Below are 21,580 nucleotides of genomic sequence, written 5' to 3'. Positions count from 1 at the left end.
AGTCCATTGAATGCTACTTCAGATATTTTATTTTCCCCTATTCTCAAACTTACTGCGGGTTGATTGATTGTAGGGTTTAACGCGCCGACGCAACGCAGGCGATGAGGCACACCGTAATGGAGGGCTCCGGATTAATTTCGACCACCTCGGGATCTTTAATGTGAACATTACTGGAGGTCAAAAGTGTGGCTGGTGAAGGCACGAGATCAAACAAGACTAGGTCAGCTACACTATAATGGTACCTCTAGCTGCAAATGCGCAGAACATGCACATGCAGTCTGGAAGGAGCCTATACTTCAGTTTCCTAATGAAGCATTTGTGTTGCACATATTGAGTGTACAGGACAGTAGAAAGAAGTGAAATGCAATCACGTTCGCAAAAGGTAGCCTCCACTTCGTCAGAGTGGCCAACCCAGCCAGGCAACAGAACAGCCCCATGCAGGAAGCACACAGATAGACCACCAATGCAGAAAACCTACTAAGTACTCAAAATTGGTTAAAAAACAAAAGCTCTGCACAAACTCGACCGTGGCATTGAGGTGAGGACACAGCATGTACTGCATAAAACAGGGGAATTGAAGCAACTTCGGGTGCAAGAGAAATGTTGCTCAAAACAGATTTATTTGTCACACACCATCGCTAAAAATATCTATCCAGCCCCTACAATCAAGTCGTGCTTTAAGTGGTACGAAGACACGCAAAGACATGCGTGCGTGATGCATTAAGAGTCGCCAGAAGTTTCATTGTAAGTGTCCAGCACGTTAAACCAAAGCAGACACAGTATGGCCGAACAAACATTGTGCCATTGTCCCATAAGCACTCATTGCACAACATGCATTCACACAGGTCAACCGACAACTTAATACCACTTAATTCGCACCATAGCACATACGGACGTCATTTCTGAAGAGGGGGCATTTGTTGATACAATAAAAGTGCGAATACCACATACAATACAATATAAATAAAAATACGATACAAATAAATAAAATCTAAGCGCACTAAAGCGTGCGCAGTCTACGAGGCAGAAGCAGGGTCAAGTGTTCTTCGTCCTCAGCTGCTTCTTGGTTTGAGGCGGCACCTTCTTCGGCTTGCCAGCCCGGCGGTGGACATTTTCCTTGTCAAGCTACACAAGAGGGCAAAAAAATACCAGCTTTAAAAGCACGAACATCTACTGATAGGCCCCATTACAACCCAGATTTGTTCTTGTTGCGTGCATTGGTGAAAGTCCCATAGTAGTCTTAAATAGCAGGCATTTTCACTTGTGAAGTCAATTTTGCATGCAGGAATTCAAGCGCTAACGGTTGATACTGCGAACTAGGATAACGCTAAGAACACAGCACTTAGGTCCGCTGTCGACTGAGCATGTGCTTCAGCGGAGTGACGAGTAGAGAAAAGAGGTTTATAGTTTCCCAACACGCATCCTCATATTTTGCAGGGTTCCTTTTACCTTGGAGACAAAAGCTTAGGTAGATAGAGACAAAGCCTAAGATGAGTACGACACTAACAGTGCACTCGGGCGCAGTATTCTGCAGAACACTTAGTGTGGCCCGAATACTCTGCTTTCTGCTGTGCACCCAGACAAAACAAAGGTGCAGTGCATCACAGTAGGAAATGCCTTTGGCAGACATACCGTAGCGTTCGCTGCCAGGGAGTCAGCCGATGATGAGGAACATGGTTGTTCTTTCAACTCCAATGGAGCTGCGTCAATCTATTTGAAGAAAAAAAAAAAAAAAGTAACTTTCTAAAATACAGTGTCATGCAATGACCCCAATTTAGCCAAGCCTTGGAGCCCCATTAGTATACTAAATTGTAGCACACGAAATTGAAAGGGTGTTTAAAATTATCACTCCAAAGCTCCAGAATAGTACGCAATACGTAGTATTCCAAAGGCAAATATCAAGCTTATCAGGATAGCATATACAGATACGTCTTTAGGAAGTTGCTTTCTGCTGCAAATATGCACGCTCTAGTTTCCCCTCTAGTAGCTCAATCGACATTGAGACCATTTAATGTCGGGTTGTCAAAGCAGATGCCTACAGATTCACTGACAAGTTCAGCCAAAACTGACAGAGCTAGCCACTGCCAAGGTATTTTTTTTTAACTTAGTTGGAGGCTTGGTGGTTTGTGTTAAAAAAAAGTTAAGTGTACTTCGCTCTTATTGCATTAACGCAACAGTTTGCGAGTAAAAGATGACCTTCCCCTCCTGAAGTCACCGAGTGCATGGGAATAGGAAAACGATTTATGACCAAGCAAGCCAGCCAGCTCTCAAACTTCATTACAGCAAATCAGCTTGGCGAGAGAAATTCTTGTCCGCTTATTCTTGCTCGCAGGAAAAACTATGTTGTTGTAGCAGCAATTCCACTGTAGCAACAATTGTCGCGCTCAGGTTTAACTGCGGTGGTGGCATAATTTTCCCCCACTCACCTCATTTGAGCCTGGCTGGGGAACGGCTGCTGATCCATCAATGGTCAGGCGAACCCTGCTCAGGATTCGCTCATACGGAGATGTCCGTGGCAGGCTCCTGGGAAACCTGTACTCCCGCCTCTGTGGGGTGCATCCTAGGGAAAGCAAGGGATGCTCAGGCTGAGAGGACTCGCGGGGGGCCACCCACAAGAAGGCGGCGATGAGAGTTACGACATTTGCGATTGCGCTAAGTTTGGCATCGTGGAAGTTTAGTGAAGCTGCTGTTGCCTTGCATAGAGCACTCAAATTACGAGCTTACTCCATGAACTACGACTGCTGTACACACTTGTGTTTCTTGAACAGGTAGCACAAGTTGGCTGAAGGATGCAGAATGATTACACTTTCATTCAGGCCTCTTTCTTGTGCAAGTTGACTGCATGAAAATGAACCACTATTGAGAGGAATTCTTGACATGCTTTTCATTCAATAGACAAGACTAGTCGCAATATCTCCTGCTTTAAAAATATTCAGAAAGTGTGCCTCAGGACGAAGTGGCACAAGGCTCAGAAGGTAATTTTTTATTTTTTCTTCTATATTCCGACAAATTTAGTTGGCATAATAGAAAGAGGAAAAAAAAAAAAAAATCTGCAGTTTTTCTACATATGGCCAAGCCTGGAAGTACCAAGCCTGAAAGCATTGAAAATCAGTAGGAAATATCGCTTATAAGTGAAACCTGCACTACTGTTAATTTTTTTAAATAGTGTGGCAAAATTCTAATAAAGCAAAAGAGAGAGACTAATTCTCAGTGCAGATACAATGCAGATTTCATGGGATAAAAATTGGTCGCCATCCTGCCTTGAGAAAGTGGATGTCCAGCAAAGCTGTTGTAAACCGCTACGAATGGTGATGGAGGAGGGTATGAAATGTTTCTAGTCATCTCAGCGGGCTAGTCACTTGTGCTCGGCTAGTGTAACTAGATAAGGGTACAGAGTACCGGCACTTTTCTCCTATCGTTCCGTGTCGCTGCCATGATCATTGGCCAGTTCGCATCACGCGACATTTGTTTACACTGCAACAGTCCATGGGCACTGCCATTTTGTTGTTCATGTTTTAGTCTCAACGCTGGTAGGCTTAGCTTGTCCCCCCTGCTCTGCGGCTGCGCGCAACTGATGTCGGCCCGAATGTGAATCTAAGAACGCGTGTTAACAGCATTTCAGCAGCAGAAGTGCGTGTGAAGATGCTGTTTTGCTGCATCTTCAGTAGTGTTGTTAAACGACCAGGTTGAAGTAAACGGCGAGGCCGTAGATGCGGCAGTCTCGCAGCACTGACAAACACTAAAATTGTCACTGTTGCTGACTTGCGTGCCTCAGTGGCGGTGCTCTAATACCTGAAAATACGCTCGGCTTCTCTGGCAGCAAATGCCGGGTCCTGCCTAGCCTGGCATGCGCTCGGCGTCTTAGGCAAGAACTGCTCTATTTAGCGTCAGTAGATTTTGCCTAACCTTCAAAGATAATCGGCAAACAATCTTTACTAGGAACACAGGGTTGGGGGGGGGGGGGGGGGGGGGTCCCATTTTCACAGGTGCCTCATCCATAATGCAGTTACGCATGCGCTCGGCGTCCCAGGCCTTGGCACTTTTGCCCATGAAGATGAAACCGTTGGGGGGTACAGGTATAGAGTTTTGCTGCCAAACTGCAAACAAAGAAGGCCTTTAGTAGTCCTGCTTCCTTCGAAATGCTGCTTGTTGCTAAAAAAGCCACCGAGTAGGGCCAAACTCTCAACACTGCAGTAGCCATAACTAGGAACACTGTAAACAAACACAGAAATAATACGGTTGTTACCCCAACTGTCACAATCGCAGGGTAGCAGTGCCTAGGTAGTGCAGTGCCAAGGTCATGCATACAATAGAGATTGCCATCATTCTGCCACCCCAAAACCATCACCACATCAACCATCACGCCTGTTGAAAACGGGTGCCCTTCAAAGGCTTCAGTCCACTGTTCCCCCAAGTTGATTGTTAGACTACTATCAAAGCTTGAACACGTGCACAAAGTTCTGGTAAGTGAAGTGTGCTTTGCACAGGTATTTTTTGAGCAGTGATTTATCTTAAGCAACGATTCAACTGCATTCCTGCGAGGTGGTCACACAGCAACAGCCCTCAGCAAGGAGAGGTTGCAGTGCACCTGTCGTGGCGTTCTCTCTCTCTCTCTCTCTCTCTCACCGGTAGGGGTGTACTCCTGGAGCTCATTCCCGAAGAAGCCCGACACTGTGGTGGAGCACCTGGCCATGTCGTCCACAATGCCCACATGAAGAGAGTCTGCGGAGTCCTTTGTGGCAGCAGTCAGCTCCGAGCCACGCCGGCAAGTCAACACGAGGTGGTCACAGGCCTCTGCCACCTCACTGTCCAAGTTGTCGGCCGAGGCCTTGGCCTCCTGGGCCCGGCAGAGCAGGGCCTCTGCGCCAGCAGAGACCGCCTGGGACACGTTGCTGATGCAGTCTGCAAGCCGGCTCTCGGTGCTGGCTTTCTGGTTGGCCAGGGTCTGGAAAAATGCACAGGTGGAACGCTAAAGGCTGCACGGCCCAACGCTTCAATTAAAATAAAGTTTCCGATCTATTCTAAATCTAATCTAATCCAATCCATTCTAATCTAAAATTCTAAATAAAAATAAAATAAACTAATTTTTCTAAAATAAAGTAAGGGGTATGTCCATTATTAGAAGGTAAATGGTCCAAATTTTGATGGCCAGCGTGAGCTGATACTTTGTGGTGGTAAAATAGGGACCTTGTGGTGGCATGTGCCAAGTGTTGCCTTCCACAAGTGCACCACGCACAGCCAGGTAGGGGCATGCAAAAATTGCGTTGCATGCCCATTAAAATGGCATGCAAGCGAGACATGTTTACCGCTTGTTTACTTCCCATTTGCACAGCACAGCTGAAAAGCAATTGGCTGTTACACAACTGAAAACAGCAGGGGTGGGGCAGGTGAGTGCGCCAATGCTGAGCTTCACAAAAGTTAGCAAGAGCATGAAGGCCCAATGTACAATCGCGATAAATTGAAATACGAACAACGCCGAACGACGGTGTTTCCATATCAATGTTGGACACAAACTCTTGTAACTTGTTAGCAGTGCGCATACGCGGCCCGTCGGCATGATGTGCGGCATGTACTGAAAGCCACGCGCTCCGTTGTTGGTTTTTCAATTTATAACAATAGTACAATAAAGGAGTAACAGAAAGGAGTGCAAGGTTAAGAGAGTCGTGACTGGTGCAAGGTGGGGGAAAAAAAAAAAAAAGTGGCTAGAGCTAATGCAAGTTCTTGTGTCACCTGCCAAGCAGACTCTTCCCAATCCACAACCAGAAAGGTAAGGTAAACGTGACGTTACATTAAGAAATTTTCACTGCACAAAAGGAGCTGTCATATCTTCAAATGAACGTATGAGAACACATAGTATATAGTAGCGCACTCGGGCTACAACAACATCAGGGAAGGGATGGGGAATGTGGCAGGAACTAAGCGAAACCCACCTGCGAGAAGCGAGCCACTTCAGCAGTCGCACTGTCTTCGGCCATTGTGTGGATGCTGGAGAGGTCGTGGAGAGACTCCTCTGCCTGCAAAACAGATGGCAAGCATGCCATAGTTCGCACCACCACCAAACCCAGCTTTGTTCCTTGCGACCAAGAGGCTGGGCAGTTTGCTCCCTAGCTGGTTGCTTCCCAATAAAACTAGCAGCAGCAGTGTATGCCTTGGTACTTGATAAAGTCACCTGAGCTGGGTACCACTTTGTTATATAGAAACAGCAGAAAGCTCGCAATCACGCTGCAAACTTATCATGGTGCTTCTGCATCACACAGCAAAAAGTCCCTGCTACTGGACAGGCTTCACCTGCACCTCTGCTAATGCGAAAGGGTCGTTTGCACCCCATATGTACACACTCTCAGCTGGATGCATAATTACAGACCCAAAACAGCGTTGCTTGTCATTGTTTGCACTCATTTTTAGGGTACCTCATCACATGATTTGATTTATTAACATTTTATTTATTTAAGTTTACTTAGTTATTTATTTTCATTTATTTTTGTTGTTTATTGCATACTGTAGAGGACCATTCAAGTTCCAGGCAGGGTGGGTGTTGACACAGTAATCAAAGCAAAGAATACAATGCAACCGATACATAGGCTCTGCAAGGGAATTCCATTTGGCTATTGTAGGAGGGAAGAAAGAATTTAAATGCGTCAGTTCTATTGGAATACAATGTTAGGGAATGAGGGTGGTGATGGCGCGTTTGTCGAGTCATTAATTAAAGGAGATAGATACAGCGCGAGGTCAATGGAAAATCGGTTGCTAACAAGTTGCTTTGTCACATAACGCGCACCAAGTTGGTGAGAGAATTTCTGCCACTGGTTGCAGACGTGCAGGTCATGTCCAAACAGAAATACACTAAAAACCTAAACAGGAGGCAACAACTGCCACTAACAGCCACCTTCGTGTTATCTAAATACATTTCAGAGGTTGAGAGCCATCGCTCCACTCATTGCTGCAGCTACACAGACTGCACGCCCAGAATGGGAGCACAGAAACGCGAGCAAAGTGGCAAGCACAATTGATAGACCACACCTCAAGCCAAAAAGAGCACCAAAGGCAGGTGCTTTGATCCAAGAGGAACATTCAATTTTCCTTTGTGTGTCCTGTACAACACACTCGACCAGGTGAACAAGGGGAGGAGGTGCTCACCTTGGCCGCAAACTCGCTGGTTGACCTGGTGGCGCTCTCCTGTATGGCAGCCACATCGGTGATAAGGGCCTGCGATGACTTCACCAGCTCCTCAGCATTGCTGAAAGAGACAGGGACAGGACAGGGAGAAGACATGGCGGCTGACGGAGATGCTACCAAGGTGTCAACAGAATGAGGAAGAAGCTTGGCCCCGAAAGGCAGGCAGGCAAATTATCTAGGTGGGTTCATTGCACTTGCATGTAATCTCAATTGATTGATTGTTGGGTTTAACGTGCCGACGCTACTCGGGCAATAAGAGGCGCCATAGTGGACAGCTCCGGATCAAATTTTTACCACCTGGGATCTTTGACGTGCCCCGAAATCTCGTACACATGGGCGTTTTTGCTTTTCGCCTCCACCAGAAAAGCGGCCGCCGCAGCCGGGAATATAAATCTCAACATGTGCACCCGAGACCTGCTGTGTTGTTGCATTTGCGAAAAGACGTCGCGTGAAAGCTGTATACAAAATTTGTTATTTGTAAACTTGACAACAGCAGGTAACCATAGGATTGTTAGGAAGAGAGTAACGCTAGATGCAAACAGCCTGCCAATAAAAATGGCCTAAGCCGCTGCAAAGACCGAGCCTGAACAGATCCCCAGGCATCTCTGTTCGATGTGAACATGACCAATGCTACGATTGTTGAAATTGCCGTTTGATAAAATCCCGTCTGGTCGGGATGGATCAAGACAAGAGAATAAATATGCTGATTGAAAACATTTTGCTACATTGTAAAACGTTATGGTGCCCACATCAAAGCTTTGTTTGCAATAAAGGCTGCTGTGTGGAAGCCGAAAAGTATTGTAATGCTGAAAAACATTTTGGTCGGCATTTTTATTCTCTGCACTAAGACCTTCCCCTCAAAGGTAAACTACTTTCATTCAGTGTCCACAAATGTTACAAGTCTTGGCTCGTGACTGACTTTAGCATAAGTCAACTGGTGACCATTAGTGCACTCTAGAAAGCATCATGAAGAGAAAACTACTTGAAGAAAACCATTTTTGGCATTTGCAATCAGACTGGAGATATTTCACTGTTAATGCATTGAGACTTGAACAAGACATGCTATTTGCCCAAGAGCAATTTGACACAACTGCAAAAGGCTTGTGCAAAAAACACCCAGAAGCAATGCAAGCACACGCACTGAAGCTGTTTGCACTGCAAAAGACTGTTATGCAGTTTAGAATGACAATTCCCGTACTTTCGGGCATACAACCAAAAACAACAATTGACAAATGGCAAGTACAGTTGGGGTGTGGGTATGTGTTGGCACCAGACATCACTGCTACCTTCCTCCTCAATTCTGGCAGATATTTCGAATACAAAAATAAAGTGCAGTTTTACTGCTCAGTTTCGAATCTGCACCATCAGTATTGCAGGCATGCTTGCCTTTCCAAGGTCAGATGCTGCCGTGCGGCATTGACAATAATACAACACGTGCTGCACGGAGGGGAGCTTGGGGCAACCCAGAAACTATGTGCAAGTGATCAGCTTAGCAGATGTGTCTTGCCCTACAGAAATAACATTTCTTGGCTGCATTTTTCCACGTAATGTGCTCAGTATGTGCTAGTAGGAAAAAAACTTGCCCAAAGGAGCACTTGTTAACTGAATAAACAAAACACAATTATGCATACTCTTTTTTTCAAGACTGCCCCTGTATTCAGAAAGCATACTTCACTTATGCCATAAAGCAGCCCTTTGCAGGTGTCGGAAAAGGACCAGAACGAGAAAAGGCCGCCTTGCACTTTATAAACCTTCCTTAAGGCGTACTTGTCAAAGGCACCCTTTTCGAGGCACACTAAGCTCCTGCGAACGAGGCTAGTGCGCGATAGGCCCATCCGCGCACGGCGTGCGGGCGGGGCTTCACCTTTGTGCCAATAGGGAAGGACGCTTACGTGGCACCAGCTTCGAAGCGCTCAGATCAGCCAGCTCCATCCGTAGCCGGTACCCGTAGGAAAGTTTAGGCTTAACATTGCGGCAGAATATTGATCGCCTCTTGTGCCTCTCCACGCGCATGGCTATCTATTGCGTGTATTTTCACCACAGTATCGGCCCCTTTCTCGTATGCGTAACTTGATTTGCCCGATTAGTTCTATTCGGGAAAGCGGCGACGAACTGTAGCTACACCTGCCGGCGCCGTTCTACGCGTGGAAGCAACGCCATGGTGCCGGTGCTGGCCGCATTGCGTACCGGCCAGGCCGGCGGGCTGGTGTATGCGCAGCCATGTCAGGCGTGTGCATGGTGCGTTTTTGCTCGCAGAAAGCGGTTTATTGCTTACAGCTTTGTCAATTTCTCGCTAACTACACGCGAAAACGAACACCTCGGCGAAGCTATCGTTGTAGTCTGCAATGCTGGTCGGGAAAAGGTGGGCTTAAGATAAGCGAGGAGCTACCTTAAGAAGCGCTTACTTTTCGATCCGATAAGTTCGCAAAAAGGCGCCTTTTGAGCCCAAGTTTGGTCCTTGAAACACTTTGAGGTGTCGAAAAGTGTCCCGAGGGAAAAGTTCTACTTAAGTTAGGTTTGTGAATACGAGGGTGAAAGAGCGTACGACATGTTCAGTAGGGCAAGCAGTATGCAGCGATATTTTTTTCTCAAGGACCAACATGGGGGTGTGGTTATGTGCAAAACACAGTGGTGAACTTGTGCAACTCTAAGCCATTAAGTTGCAACGTTTGGCTAATGTTGAAAAGTTTCGTAATGTTAATTGCCTCGGGTGCACGAGCTTCGGTCTTGGAAGCATGCCAAATTAGCGGGGCTTAGAAAACAGAATCGCAAATTGAATGTTGCCAGTCCAGCATGCATGTACAAAAAAATCTAGAAGACTGTACCTCTTCAATGCAGAAGCTTGGGTATTGCATGCTTCTGTGCTTGCTGCTCTGATGTCGTTTATCTGGGGACAGAACACAACAGGCCCTTGAGCAATGCGACAAAAAAATACCTGTTAAGATAAGGCATTACAAGTCCGCACCGCTAAGGCATTTGCCAGGCTGTTTATGGACTAATGCACACATCAGGGACTCCAGTGAGACCACTGCCAAAGGGGCACAACAGTTCAATAATCGGGTATCCAACAATTGCCCATTTCAAGGAGCAGGTTTTAAAAGAATCTGCAGTATGGAGCTTTTGCCACATCTTTTATCAGAGTCACAGACGTGGGCACAAGAAATGTATGTGCCAAAAGTGACGAACGGCTTGGGAGGAAGGTTTGCCACCATTTACAGGGGACAACATGGCTAGATTATTCAATGTATATAGATTACACAGAAAACAAAAAAACAAACACAGGTATCCTTAGAACACAGCTGCAATCGTACCTGTTCTTGTGCCTCCCTCTGTGCAGCCTGTGTTGATGTGAAGAACTCTGCAAACCCTGCCATGTGCTGCTGGAGGGCAGAAAGCTTCTGCAGTGCAAAAGAAAAGGGGGTCAAGGTACCTCTGGCTAAATGAGCGCCAGCACCACCTTGTTGAGGACACAACTATGACAAGAGTTATGTCTATTCGCCGCGAGCTCGACATGTAGGGGGCGGCAGCGTCGCGCTGCTAGTGTGGATGCTCCGCTGAGCGGCCCGTAAGAATGCACACTGTGGGCGCGCTTCCTGCCTTTTTCTCGCCGTATGTGCGCACGACAGGTGCAAACAAGAGTGGTATGCTGTAGTTCGGTTCCTCAACGTTCAATGTATAGCATGGAAGCGGCAGTCAGTTTTCATTATTACGCCAAAAAACGCGACGACTCATCGGGAATCTCAGAATGGCCGTAATTGTGACAATGAACTTGTACGCTGTGGCTCGTAGCAAGCTCGATCTTTCCAGACTATGGCTTTGGGCCTTCAATAAAAGCATAAATAGAAACTAATCAGGAAGCCTCGATCTCTGAAATTCAGTTTACAGCGGCAATCTCAATCGCTTTCACTTGTAGCATGACGCATTCTTTGCATTTGTGGGATGCTCTGAAATGGTAACACTACTTAACTGCCCCGAAATTCCTTCTAAGAGCCTACGATATTTTTTGTGTGTTCAAAAGGCAACATAAAATTACTGAATTTTTACAGCGCAGAGATATAAATGTAACCGCTCTAACGGCGGGTCTTTTAAATGAAATTTTAGCGACTCTGAAGGAAGGTTTCATGAATAACGGTTTCGGATCACTTATTTACGGCTTTCGTCGCAAGTGAACTTGCGAATTGAATTGTCAACGCACTCAGTACAATCAACATCTCATGTTTAGCTAGGTTTTCGCAAAGTGACAAGCAGGTTTGTTTTGTAAACTGAATATCGCCTTTGTCTTGGCATTTAATTCTTGAGGATTGGTTAAGAAATGAAATTCTGCGCGTTTCATTTTTTTTCGGGAAGGGGGAGGGGGGGTCCTGCCAACGTTGCAAGAGCAGCGAGAAGAGAACGCATGTAACGCGCGCGAAAAGCCAAACTAAGGTTATCAGTACTATTTACAGTCGAAACTACACTAGGCGTCGTGTTCTGTAGCGGTGAAAAAGCAGTAAACGTATTTTCCAAAATGATTAACCCCCTTTTGGTTGTGGGACGCCTTTTTGAAAATTGTATTGAAAGCAAGCATTGTGGGAAAAAATTAAAAAAAAAAACCAGCCAGTCATGGCACACAACACACATGTGGGCAACAACGTGCATTATATATTACGCGTTTTCTCCTCTTTCTTTAAACTTAGGTCCACCTTAAGAGGTTAAGACGTGACCAAATTAGGGATTTGGTTATGGTGAGTGCGACGTTTCTGGACAAGGTGATTCATGTCGGATTTGAAAATGATATATATGAAAATGACACACAAAATGCCACATGACTGACGCAAACTCACAACTGCTTAATTTTACCGAAACATTCCTCCTAAATACTCTTGCGCATCCATAGAAACGTATTAGCAACTTAGCAACTCGATACAGTTGAATAAATGTTTATTCCTCCTCCAGAGTCCCGATTGTCCAAACCAACGACTGTCCAAAAATGGTATTTATTTTAGAAAAGATACGGGAAGGACGCGATCACACAGACGCTTGCGGGTGTAAAATACGTGTTCGGTAATGTATGGGTGATAGCGCACGGGTCGTGTGCAGTGTAAATGTTTTTGTTTGTTTCTTCTTTCTATAAGGACACAGCGCAAGGGTGTGGAATTTGCACCCGTATGCACAGGTCTTGTCGCTTCTTACCCGTTTCGCGTACTAAACTTTTATCCTTTAAATAATCGCCACGCCACCTTCAAAAAGCACCCTTCGACGTTCCCGGAACGGCAGACGACTGCACGCAACAATACGAAAAGTGCAATGTGTGGAAGCAATGTTTATAACACGTTTCACACTCAAGCGGTGACCACAGCGAAGATGTTTCGTGGAATTAAACCAGCTCATTAATCCGCAACGGCCGCTGAATATTGCGTTTCTAGAGGAAACGAGCACGCAGAGGTTACTATGTCGTTGCTTACTGCCAAACGAGCACACATATTGGTTGTTTTGTCGTGTGCAGCACGCGTCTTGAGCCGCACACAACGTGAAAAAGCAGACGACGCGAGAGCGCCATCCACACTAGGAGCGGTTCGTCCCGCCGCCGCCAGGGGCCGACTGTGTTCGCGCTCGGGGCGAATAGTGCGCGACAGCTGACCCTTGCACTGGGCAGGTGATTGCTAGTGACACTGGCATAGTCTTGCCATGTGGTAGTGGAATTTGTGGCAGTGGAGACAAACTTTAAAACAACACGCAACTGCAACGGCCCAGGCTACCATGCAACCAGTGCGATTTTCGGCTTTCCAAACCCCCCCCCCTAATGACAGCTTCATTTGGGGAATTTGCGGAGGGGGAAGGGCGACCGCAAACCACCGCAGACAAGGATGCAAGCAAAGTGGGAACCAAGTACTAGTCTCATTTTTCCTGTTGTATCTGAGATTTGAAATTGTTTGAGATTTGAAATTGAGATTATTTGAGATTTGATGTATCTGAATTTGATATTGATTAATTGTGGGGTTTAACATGCCAACGCTACACAGGTGATGAGGTGCGCCATAGTGGAGGGCTCCGCATTAATTTTGACCACCTGGAGATCTTTAATGTGCAAGAAATCTTGAACACATGGGCGTTTTCACTTTCATTAGAAAAGTGGATTTCTTGATACAAGAATGCAGCAGAACATGAGAAGATAAGCACAATGGCATAAACAGGTGGGAGTGACTTGTTTTTAGGGCCTGGAGTGTTCTGCACATTCCTCTCGCAGCTTCATGCTCAAAGTATTCCCACTACTACTCTTTTCTGAGATACAAAACAACTGCGTAATGCGATACCAGTCTTGCTGGACAAATTTGGGTTGCTCTACTGAACAGGAACATTAGCAGAAGTACGCGAGAGGATGCTGCTGCAAGGGTTACGTCAAAGCGGCCCACCTCGGCTTGCTGCCTGCTGCGAGACTCCTGTGCAGCCAGCAGCCTCTCCATCTCCTTGTCGTTGACCTGCAGACGTTGGTGCAGCCGCACATTCTCCTCCAGCAGGGAGGCCGTCAGGCGCGCCTGCTGGTCCCTGTGCTTGGCCACCTCCGTAGAGACCAGGCGGCACTGCATTGTGATGCACCGCACAATGTAGTTGCCCACAAGTTAAAGCTCTGCCCACCCCTCATAACTTTGAACCGTCATTCCTATAAGCTATGAGAGAACTGGCCTTGCACAGCCACCAATTCCCACTGAAGCGAATGTGGGGGAGTTCAGAGTTGAGAGAGAGTTTACTTGAGTGCATATGAGCAATACGAATTTTATCAACGACCCTCAAGTTTGACGAAGCCTTGTTTTCTTGTGCCTTGACAGCCAACAGGGAAAAAAAAACAGCCACGTTAATTAGCTTAATTAGCTAAAATTTCATTACTGGTGTGAGGGAACTGTTTATATTAGGGAATTTGCGGCAAGTATTAAACAAGGCTAGCCCAATTAATGAAAAATCAAAGATGTTACTTGTGCGTAGACATACTATGCGTCCTCTATACTCTGGGACAACTTTATGTGCAATGCAGTCAAGGCTATGGAGCCGAACCCCGCCTTTTCACTGCACACCTGGACATAGGTCAACAAATAATTGGCTGGCGGTAGCCTCACCAATTCAATATATAGTTATGTTTTAGACTTGGACTGATAATGCCAATAAATTGCTAGCCAGAATATATGAAACAGCCTTTTTTTTTACATTTTTGGATAGTTTTGGTTGCGGCTGTTGCCGCTGGCGTTGCAACAACATATCAAGTGCGGACAGCAGGCCCAAGCGCTATTGTGGCTCCATCTAGAGGACTGACAATAAATGAAGCAATGAAAGACATTTCGTCATCTGCTGCAGCATTATTTAAAGGGACACTGAAGTAATTTGTAAACAATGCGGGATTACGAGCGCAAATTGTAGTCCGGAGTCCCTAGGCCCTGTTTCAACCACTCTGAGCGCGTTTACGCGAATTTATGTAGTAGAAAAATCAATTCGAAAATGCTGTCCTCCTCTCTTTACGCTCGCCCATTTTCTGTGGCGTTTTCGTGTGACGTCAGCAGGAGAGGAGCTGGCAATTGGCTGCGCTACTGCACGGCTCGCCGACCTTCCGCGACCGAGTCAGTCGGCCCAGCGTTTAGTCCGCCGGCCGCCGACGGGTCGTCGCAATTCACTCGATCAGTTGAAACTAAGCCACAACACGTTTGGGAATGGACGAATGTGCCTTTCTTCACTTTATTAGTTTGTACACTGTATCTAGCTTCAAGTCAAGGTCGCTTCACACAAGCGCACATGCGACGCCTCGCTGACTGGTACGCCAGTAGGAAAATATAAGGCCTCTTGAAGGGGGGAGAAGAGTCAGCGAAGTCAATATAGGTACTAAGGAAATAAAATCAACTGATATTTTTATTGTACAGCGTAAAACTAGGGTGCGGGAAGCACTTTTTTGCGCTGGGCGAACGAGCACAGTGGTCAGCAGCACGACTACGCATCTGCGAACGCTTTTCCGTCTATGAAATGCAATTGCTAGACGTGAGCTATTGTGGAAACTCGGGGGACGCTTACTGCACGAGCGCAATACAACAAATAGTCACCTAAGCTGCTTGAAATACTAAAACTAAATAAAAGGGTAAACTGGTTATACATTATATAGCTTATATTTCCAACATTGGCATCGCCCCTTCCGTAGTCTAGTGGTCTGGAGCGCTAGGATGTCACCCAAATTGTTTTGCCTGTCACAAGTTCGAATCCCCGCGGGTACCTGCTTTTTTTTTATATAAGTTCACTTTTTCGTTTTTCGTACTGAGTTCACCTTTTTTGGGGCCGCAACGTTCATTGCTCCGCGAACTAGTCCACAGAACTCGCGCAGGCTGGCACTGGCGCGCTAGCGAGTTCTCGTTGGCGTGCTGTTGCCATATGCACCGACTGCATGCAGGCAGTGGGCCCAGGCCAGAATCAACAGACCCTTGGACTGGTGCAAACACGCTTTTTATGATACAGGCATGAGTGAGGCAAGCTCCAAGTATGGGGGAAAAGTGCATGCATTTGAGCGGCTGCGGGGACGCGGAGGGCGTTCATGCACTGCGTAGGGCTCAGCCAGTGAATGCTTCTATTCCAAGCCGACCTGGGAGGCTTAGACTTATGCATTTTACAGTCGACAACATGGCAGAAGCGCGGTACGATGATTACTGAGATATTGAGAATGCCCATCCAACAACGCCATTGGTTGTGTTTTACAGAACCGAAACCGAAACTTGTTTGATTGCTAACCTTGGGCATCGACCAATCACGGTGCCCCCTCCTCCCAACGTCACAGCTTACCTAGTTGGTGCGACCGCCGCAAACCGCGCATGGTAGTTTTTCTTCTTTCGCGCTTTGTAAAATAATTATCGATTAGTCAACCGGATAAACGGTGAAAAGTGTGCTAATTTGAGCCAGTCTACGCAGTGCAAGCAAAAACGGGAGCTTGAAAAATTCACTTCAGTGTCCCTTTAACGTACTTAACATTCGTCTCAAATACCTGCCCTGGATAAGTCATCACTGACGTCACGAAACATGATTTAGTGGGGGAATTGAAACTTTGGCTTAAATTGTGCGATTTATCGGTGAATAAAGCATCGTTTGATGCTGTACAAGTGCTAAGGGCACTATAGAACGCCTAATCGTTTGAATAAAAAAAAAAAAAAAAAACTTGAATTGTGTCTTTATGGATGGCCCTTTAAAAGAACAGTGCAACAGGTGGTGCAAGGGGTGGGATCACTATGCAGCTACTGCTCATCAGGAAGACGTCACCACCCCCCTTCCTCTTCGCAATGAGAGGAACCCAGCAAGGAACAGGATCGTGCACTCACTACTCACCGAGGATTTCGGGGAAGCACACACAGACTGCACATTCCTTGACAAACACCCTGGTAACAACGGAGCCACGCAGTTTTAAACCTAGTCGGGAACTCGCGAGGAAGGACACAACGCTCCTGTTCTATTATTGTGCCTGCTGCGAAATTCCCTTCCCACCCACGACAAGCACACCCAGCCCGGAAGAGGGTGCGGGAACTGACCGTGTCGGTGGCCAGTACCACCAGCGCCTGCAGCTGGGCCTCGTGCTTGGACAACCAGGAGCGCGTCGCCTGCGTGTGCTCAGCCACCAGGGAATGGCACAGCTGCTGCAGGCCCGCCCGGTTGCTGGCCTGGGGAGATGACATGGGGAGCCGAGTCAAGCATCAAGCCGCTTCCCAAACGCATGGGCTGTGGACCCCTACGCCAACCAGAGGGAAAGGAAGGTACGCACCAGATCAACACCAAACTGGGCGGCCTGCTCTGCCTGCGATGCCCGTACGATTGACAGCAGCGAAGACGGGATGTCCGCACTAGCTGCGGCACTTGTGCTCGCAAGCCGCCTGGCCTTCGACGTGAACGCGCACACGATGTCCTGGTGCCGTCTGACAATGTCGCTCAGCTGGTCTGTTGGGGAACAAAAAAAGGGGGGGGGGGGGGGGGGGGGAGAAATTAGTTGCTTGGCAATGTGACAAACGGAACATCACAGGTCTACCAAGGTCACAAATTTCTGCTCAAGTTGCATTAAGATACCAATATAAAAAAAAAAGTGTTGAAGTAAAATGGTATTTTGTACAAAATGTGTCTCCCTTAACTACTGAACTGCTAGGCCAGTGAGAATTGAAAGTGAGGCTATTCAGCCATCAACACTGCGAAACTGCAACCAAATTGCTGATACCACAATTGAAAACTATTTTTCTATGATGAGGCATAGAATAGACAAACTGAAACTACCAGTACAGGAAGCACTCCTGGTAAAAGAACTACCAGTGGTGGAAGTAATCATCTCGTGCTCATAATAAACTGCTGACCACAATACCTTGGGATTTACGCGTCACATTTGCATAATTTGTTGTGCAACAAAACCGCACAGTTGCAAGATTCATTTTTGCTAGTACATATCCTTTGGGCAATTAATTTTATAAAAACATTCATATTTACAAACCTGGTTTTTGATAGGATTATAGCTGTTGCAGTACCGAAGCCAAAGGTACTGCTTGCCCACCCTCATCCTAGAGCGCGAGATATGAAGTACTACAATATTTAATGGGCGAACTATAAAAAAAAAGAAAAAAAAAAAGGCGGCCACTAAGGAACAGCATCACAGGTTGCAAACTTTGCATGTAGAGAATGAAGACAATAATAAAAAAAAGGGCACAAAGACCAGCGCAAACTGTGCTTGTCTTCATTTTCCGTTGTGCCCGCATTTTGTGTGCAAAAAGTAAACGCCGCAAATGTACACCAACTAGCTGGCATTTCAGCGTTATTTTAATCTTGAGCCACACATGTGAAAACGAACAGCGCATTTCTGGTCAAAATGGTAAATGTAAACCCAACTGCTTTGCTCAAAAAAAAAAAAAAAAAAAAAAAAGAAAAAAAAAGCCCTAAAATGTCATAAAGACACAACCGTTCCTTTTAAGAGATACTGCCACGAATAAATTTGGCATTATACCCACCTTAGAGCAGAGGTCACATTTTTCGAACACAGACATGAAACTTGAAACAAAAATGTGCGCCAATCCACCCTGTGAAGGTGGTTGGAAAGCGAAGCTGTAAATGACGCCCACAACGATTACGCGTGCGACGTCACTTGAATTCATACATGTGGCTCTGCAAAGAGTGAAACCAGAGACTCATGAAATGCACTTAACTACACCCTTTATTACTTCAAAGAGATATTCTCACCTAAGGTTAAATCGATGCATGATCCATGAATGGTGGTTGGTTGAGTTGTATGTGAAGCACGTGAGTGGAAACTTAAAACCCGGTGTTAGACGATCTCACTTCTCTGTTTCTGCCGCCACTGACGGAGACGACCAGATTGGCGGCCGAGACTGAGGAGAAGTGACATGCCATGCGTTGGTGTGGACTTCCTTTTATTTTAACGGTGTGGACTTCTTTTCGTTGGTGTGGACTTCCTTTTATTCTAACGTATGCGCAAGGCGCGCACACGGCTGCTACACGTGCCGTGGGCCGAGCGCACAGCGGCATGAAAGGTTGCACGATGCTATCACGTGGCATTCAGCGAGGACGCAGGAGATAAACCCGCAGATGCGCTCGGTGAGTGCACAGTCTGTCTCCCCCGTCTCCGCGTAGGATCGTAGCTCAATTGGCAAGACAACGGGCTCTCGCTCTGTTTCTCCATTTGTTTCAGGTTCGATTCCTGGCGGTGCCACTAACTTCATTAATTTGTTCGCGAGAGTTTTCTGTTGACACCAGCGGTTGCGACAGAACCCTTGGGGGGGGGGTAGAGGTAAAAAGCTTCGCTTTAAAACTCCACTCACCAAATGAGCTTTCGATCCCTCCGAGGGTCTCCTGCTGGGTGGCGAGCTTTTCAGAGCAGGACCTTTCCACCTGGCCAAAGAGAGTGTTGATGCGGGACACAAACTGCGACTGCCGCTCCCTGTTGGTCTGGTCGATGGCCGACGTGCGCTGGAGCTTCTGCTGCAGTAGGGCAATGTCGCTTGTCGTGGTTTCAGTGACAGTCACCAGCTGCGATGGCAATAAACGAGTACAGTTGTGGTGATCGCTGTGCGTAAGCTGCATACAAGTCGTTTGTGTCCACTGCAAAACCAAGGCTTCTCTAAGCGACTTACAACTGCTCACTCACATCGCACATCAGCAAAAAAGCCCAAAGCAAGTTTGAGGTTCATGTAACAGAAACAGTTTCGACCGCGATTTCCAAACACCGAAGTTTAATGAGCTGTAAAATTAGTCTCAAGCGATGCATAAAAAAAATCCCTACCTATATTACATTCACCAATGGTCATAGTGTTAAAAAAAATATGACTACAGTTTTACAACTAGCACTTGTGTTCCCCCAAAAATGGCTAATTGTCCGTCTTGGGAAATAATTTACAGACAAAAAATAATGGCATATTTGAAACCGGCAGGGAAAAAAAGCAGCAAGACTGGCCAGCTTCACGAAGTCTAAAAATGAAAGGAAATGAATAAGGTAGCTGTGCTTTTGCCATGCACTACGTGCACTGCACCACAGTTGGCCGCATTACCTCCCGAGCAGTGGCGGCAAGCGCTGCTTCGGTCTCACTGTGGGCCTGCACCAGAGCGGCCTGCTCTTGCTTTTCAGCGGCAGTCTTGGACAGAACCTGCAACCAAGCAGCGAGGTGAACTCGGGGGCTGTGACAAAGCGGCCGACAACTGGCCTAGCAGGCTGTTAAGGTTGCAAGGGAAGGGGACAAAGTGTTGATTCATAGTGCAACTGCTCTGCTGAATGCCGCCCCCTCCCCCCCACCCAACGAACTAATCAGACACGAGGGCAGCAACAAAAAAAAACAAGTAGAGGGGCCCACCCTTTTCCTGTACAATAATTCGCATCTACCCTGACCAACTAACTAAGCGTGTGTGCTTATTTGACCTGGGCTGCAGTGGGCAGCAACAACTCGTGTGACAAATGCCTGGTCGTTGAATCAATAGCCTGAGCCTCAAAAATGATGGGTGCACAAAACTAAGACATGAAGGACCATCAAACCAGCCCAATCACCAACCTGCTCTGCTGCGGACAAGTTGTTTTTTGTGCTTTGGAGCTCCGACGTTGTGGTCTGCAGCAGCTCGGACTTCTCAGCCACCTCCTGCTTGGTCTTCTTGAAAAGTCCCTGGAGCTAGAAGCAACGACAACCACGTGCTAAGCACGACTCAAAGATTTGATGCACATACTTGTTCAGATACAATCCATGGTACAAGGTGCTTCCAAAGAATTTCCCGTATTCAGAAATCTGCCAAGCAGTTAAACAGCATCCACGTTTTTTTTGTTCTTTTTTTTTTTTTGAGATGCCCAAAAATCCATTTGCTTCACAGTATGGCACCCGTCCTGCAGTGGATGCTGTGGCTCTGGAACGTCGCGATGTGGCCCCACAACGTCTCTCACCGAGCTTGCGTTTATGCAGAGTCCCCTCAAAGACTTCCAAATCAGCCTTTTTAGTAAGTTAAAAGGCTGGTGGAGAACAACTCATTTGTTTTCTCATAAACGCATTGGTTCCACTTTCAGCTGTGGCAGGGCACTACCTCAACTTGCTGGCCACGTCCCCTCATCAGCGCTCGAACTGTCAGTGTTTATGTGGCCAGGTTGAACCCAACAAAACAGCTGCTTGCCAGTATTCCACTGTTGGCATGAGGCAACTGTTATGCTCTTTTGGCTGCATACTACACAAGAACTACCGTATTTTCACGTGTATAACGAATAAAATAAATATTCCCGCATATTGCCCGCACATTTTATACAGGAAAGGCTGGACCAAAGCTATTAAAGCAACAAGGCACATTTCTCGAGGGAAAGAAAAAGAAGAAAACTTGCCTATAGTTACCTATATTACCTTTTCTGCACAGTATAAGCCACAGTCACTCACTGTCACTGCTCTTGATAGAGCTATCGCTTGGGCTGCAGTCATCATTGTCATATACAATATCATTAGTTCTGTCCATGCTTTTTGTAACGCCGCATTTATCAAAGCTCTTGCTTTGAGAAATGCTTGTTTTGAGGAAAACCAATTTCACCTGGAATCACCGTCTATGCCTCGACGATCCACTTACAAAAGAGCACAACATCAGGCATATGGACGCGGCCTGTTGGCATTATGTCATACAGACCTTCAGCCATCCATTCAGCATAAAGATGCTTGACGTGTACTTTGATTGGTCTATTCGGTGAAACATTAAGAGGAGTCGCCAGCTACCATCTCTGTATGAATTCAGAATACAATTATTATAACTAAAAAGCAGGGTGTCGAACCGGAACCGAACTGAAAACCAGAACAGAACCGGTATTTTTTCCGGAACTGAACCCGAACCCGAACCGTTATTTTTTGGGCACGCTGAACCCGAACCGGAACTGAACCGGAAAAAGAAACAACGGTTACCGGTTCATGCC

The 21,580-nt window shown here is 46.6% G+C and overlaps 1 protein-coding gene and 1 long non-coding RNA gene across 3 annotated transcripts in view; one reads left to right on the top strand and one right to left on the bottom strand.

The window, feature by feature from the left end:
- Positions 1 to 599: 599 nt before the first annotated feature.
- LOC144138248 (uncharacterized) overlaps positions 600 to 21,580 on the bottom strand; it is a 40,417-nt gene continuing 19,436 nt past the window's right edge. For both annotated transcript variants that reach the window (XM_077670432.1, XM_077670433.1), the window contains exons 11-24: positions 20,202 to 20,315; positions 19,707 to 19,802; positions 18,981 to 19,188; positions 16,931 to 17,103; positions 16,701 to 16,829; positions 13,569 to 13,736; positions 10,488 to 10,574; positions 10,002 to 10,063; positions 7,138 to 7,237; positions 5,931 to 6,014; positions 4,627 to 4,945; positions 2,427 to 2,560; positions 1,633 to 1,710; positions 600 to 1,125 (exon numbers count right to left, since the gene is read on the bottom strand). In XM_077670432.1, coding sequence (XP_077526558.1) covers positions 1,036 to 1,125; positions 1,633 to 1,710; positions 2,427 to 2,560; positions 4,627 to 4,945; positions 5,931 to 6,014; positions 7,138 to 7,237; positions 10,002 to 10,063; positions 10,488 to 10,574; positions 13,569 to 13,736; positions 16,701 to 16,829; positions 16,931 to 17,103; positions 18,981 to 19,188; positions 19,707 to 19,802; positions 20,202 to 20,315 — 1,842 coding nt within the window. In that variant the 3' untranslated portion in view covers positions 600 to 1,035. The remainder of the gene's footprint in view (positions 1,126 to 1,632; positions 1,711 to 2,426; positions 2,561 to 4,626; positions 4,946 to 5,930; positions 6,015 to 7,137; positions 7,238 to 10,001; positions 10,064 to 10,487; positions 10,575 to 13,568; positions 13,737 to 16,700; positions 16,830 to 16,930; positions 17,104 to 18,980; positions 19,189 to 19,706; positions 19,803 to 20,201; positions 20,316 to 21,580) is intronic.
- Positions 7,233 to 20,960, top strand: LOC144138249 (uncharacterized). The gene is made up of 3 exons (XR_013315855.1): positions 7,233 to 7,355; positions 20,512 to 20,634; positions 20,702 to 20,960. It is a non-coding gene; the product is annotated as an uncharacterized LOC144138249 (long non-coding RNA).

The sequence above is a fragment of the Haemaphysalis longicornis genome, unplaced genomic scaffold (genome assembly GCF_048455015.1).
Source record: "Haemaphysalis longicornis isolate Haplotype H1 unplaced genomic scaffold, Haemaphysalis longicornis Haplotype H1 scaffold_5, whole genome shotgun sequence".
In the NCBI taxonomy this organism is placed as follows: Eukaryota; Metazoa; Arthropoda; class Arachnida; order Ixodida; family Ixodidae; genus Haemaphysalis; species Haemaphysalis longicornis.
This window is presented reverse-complemented; position numbering and strand designations above follow the sequence as displayed.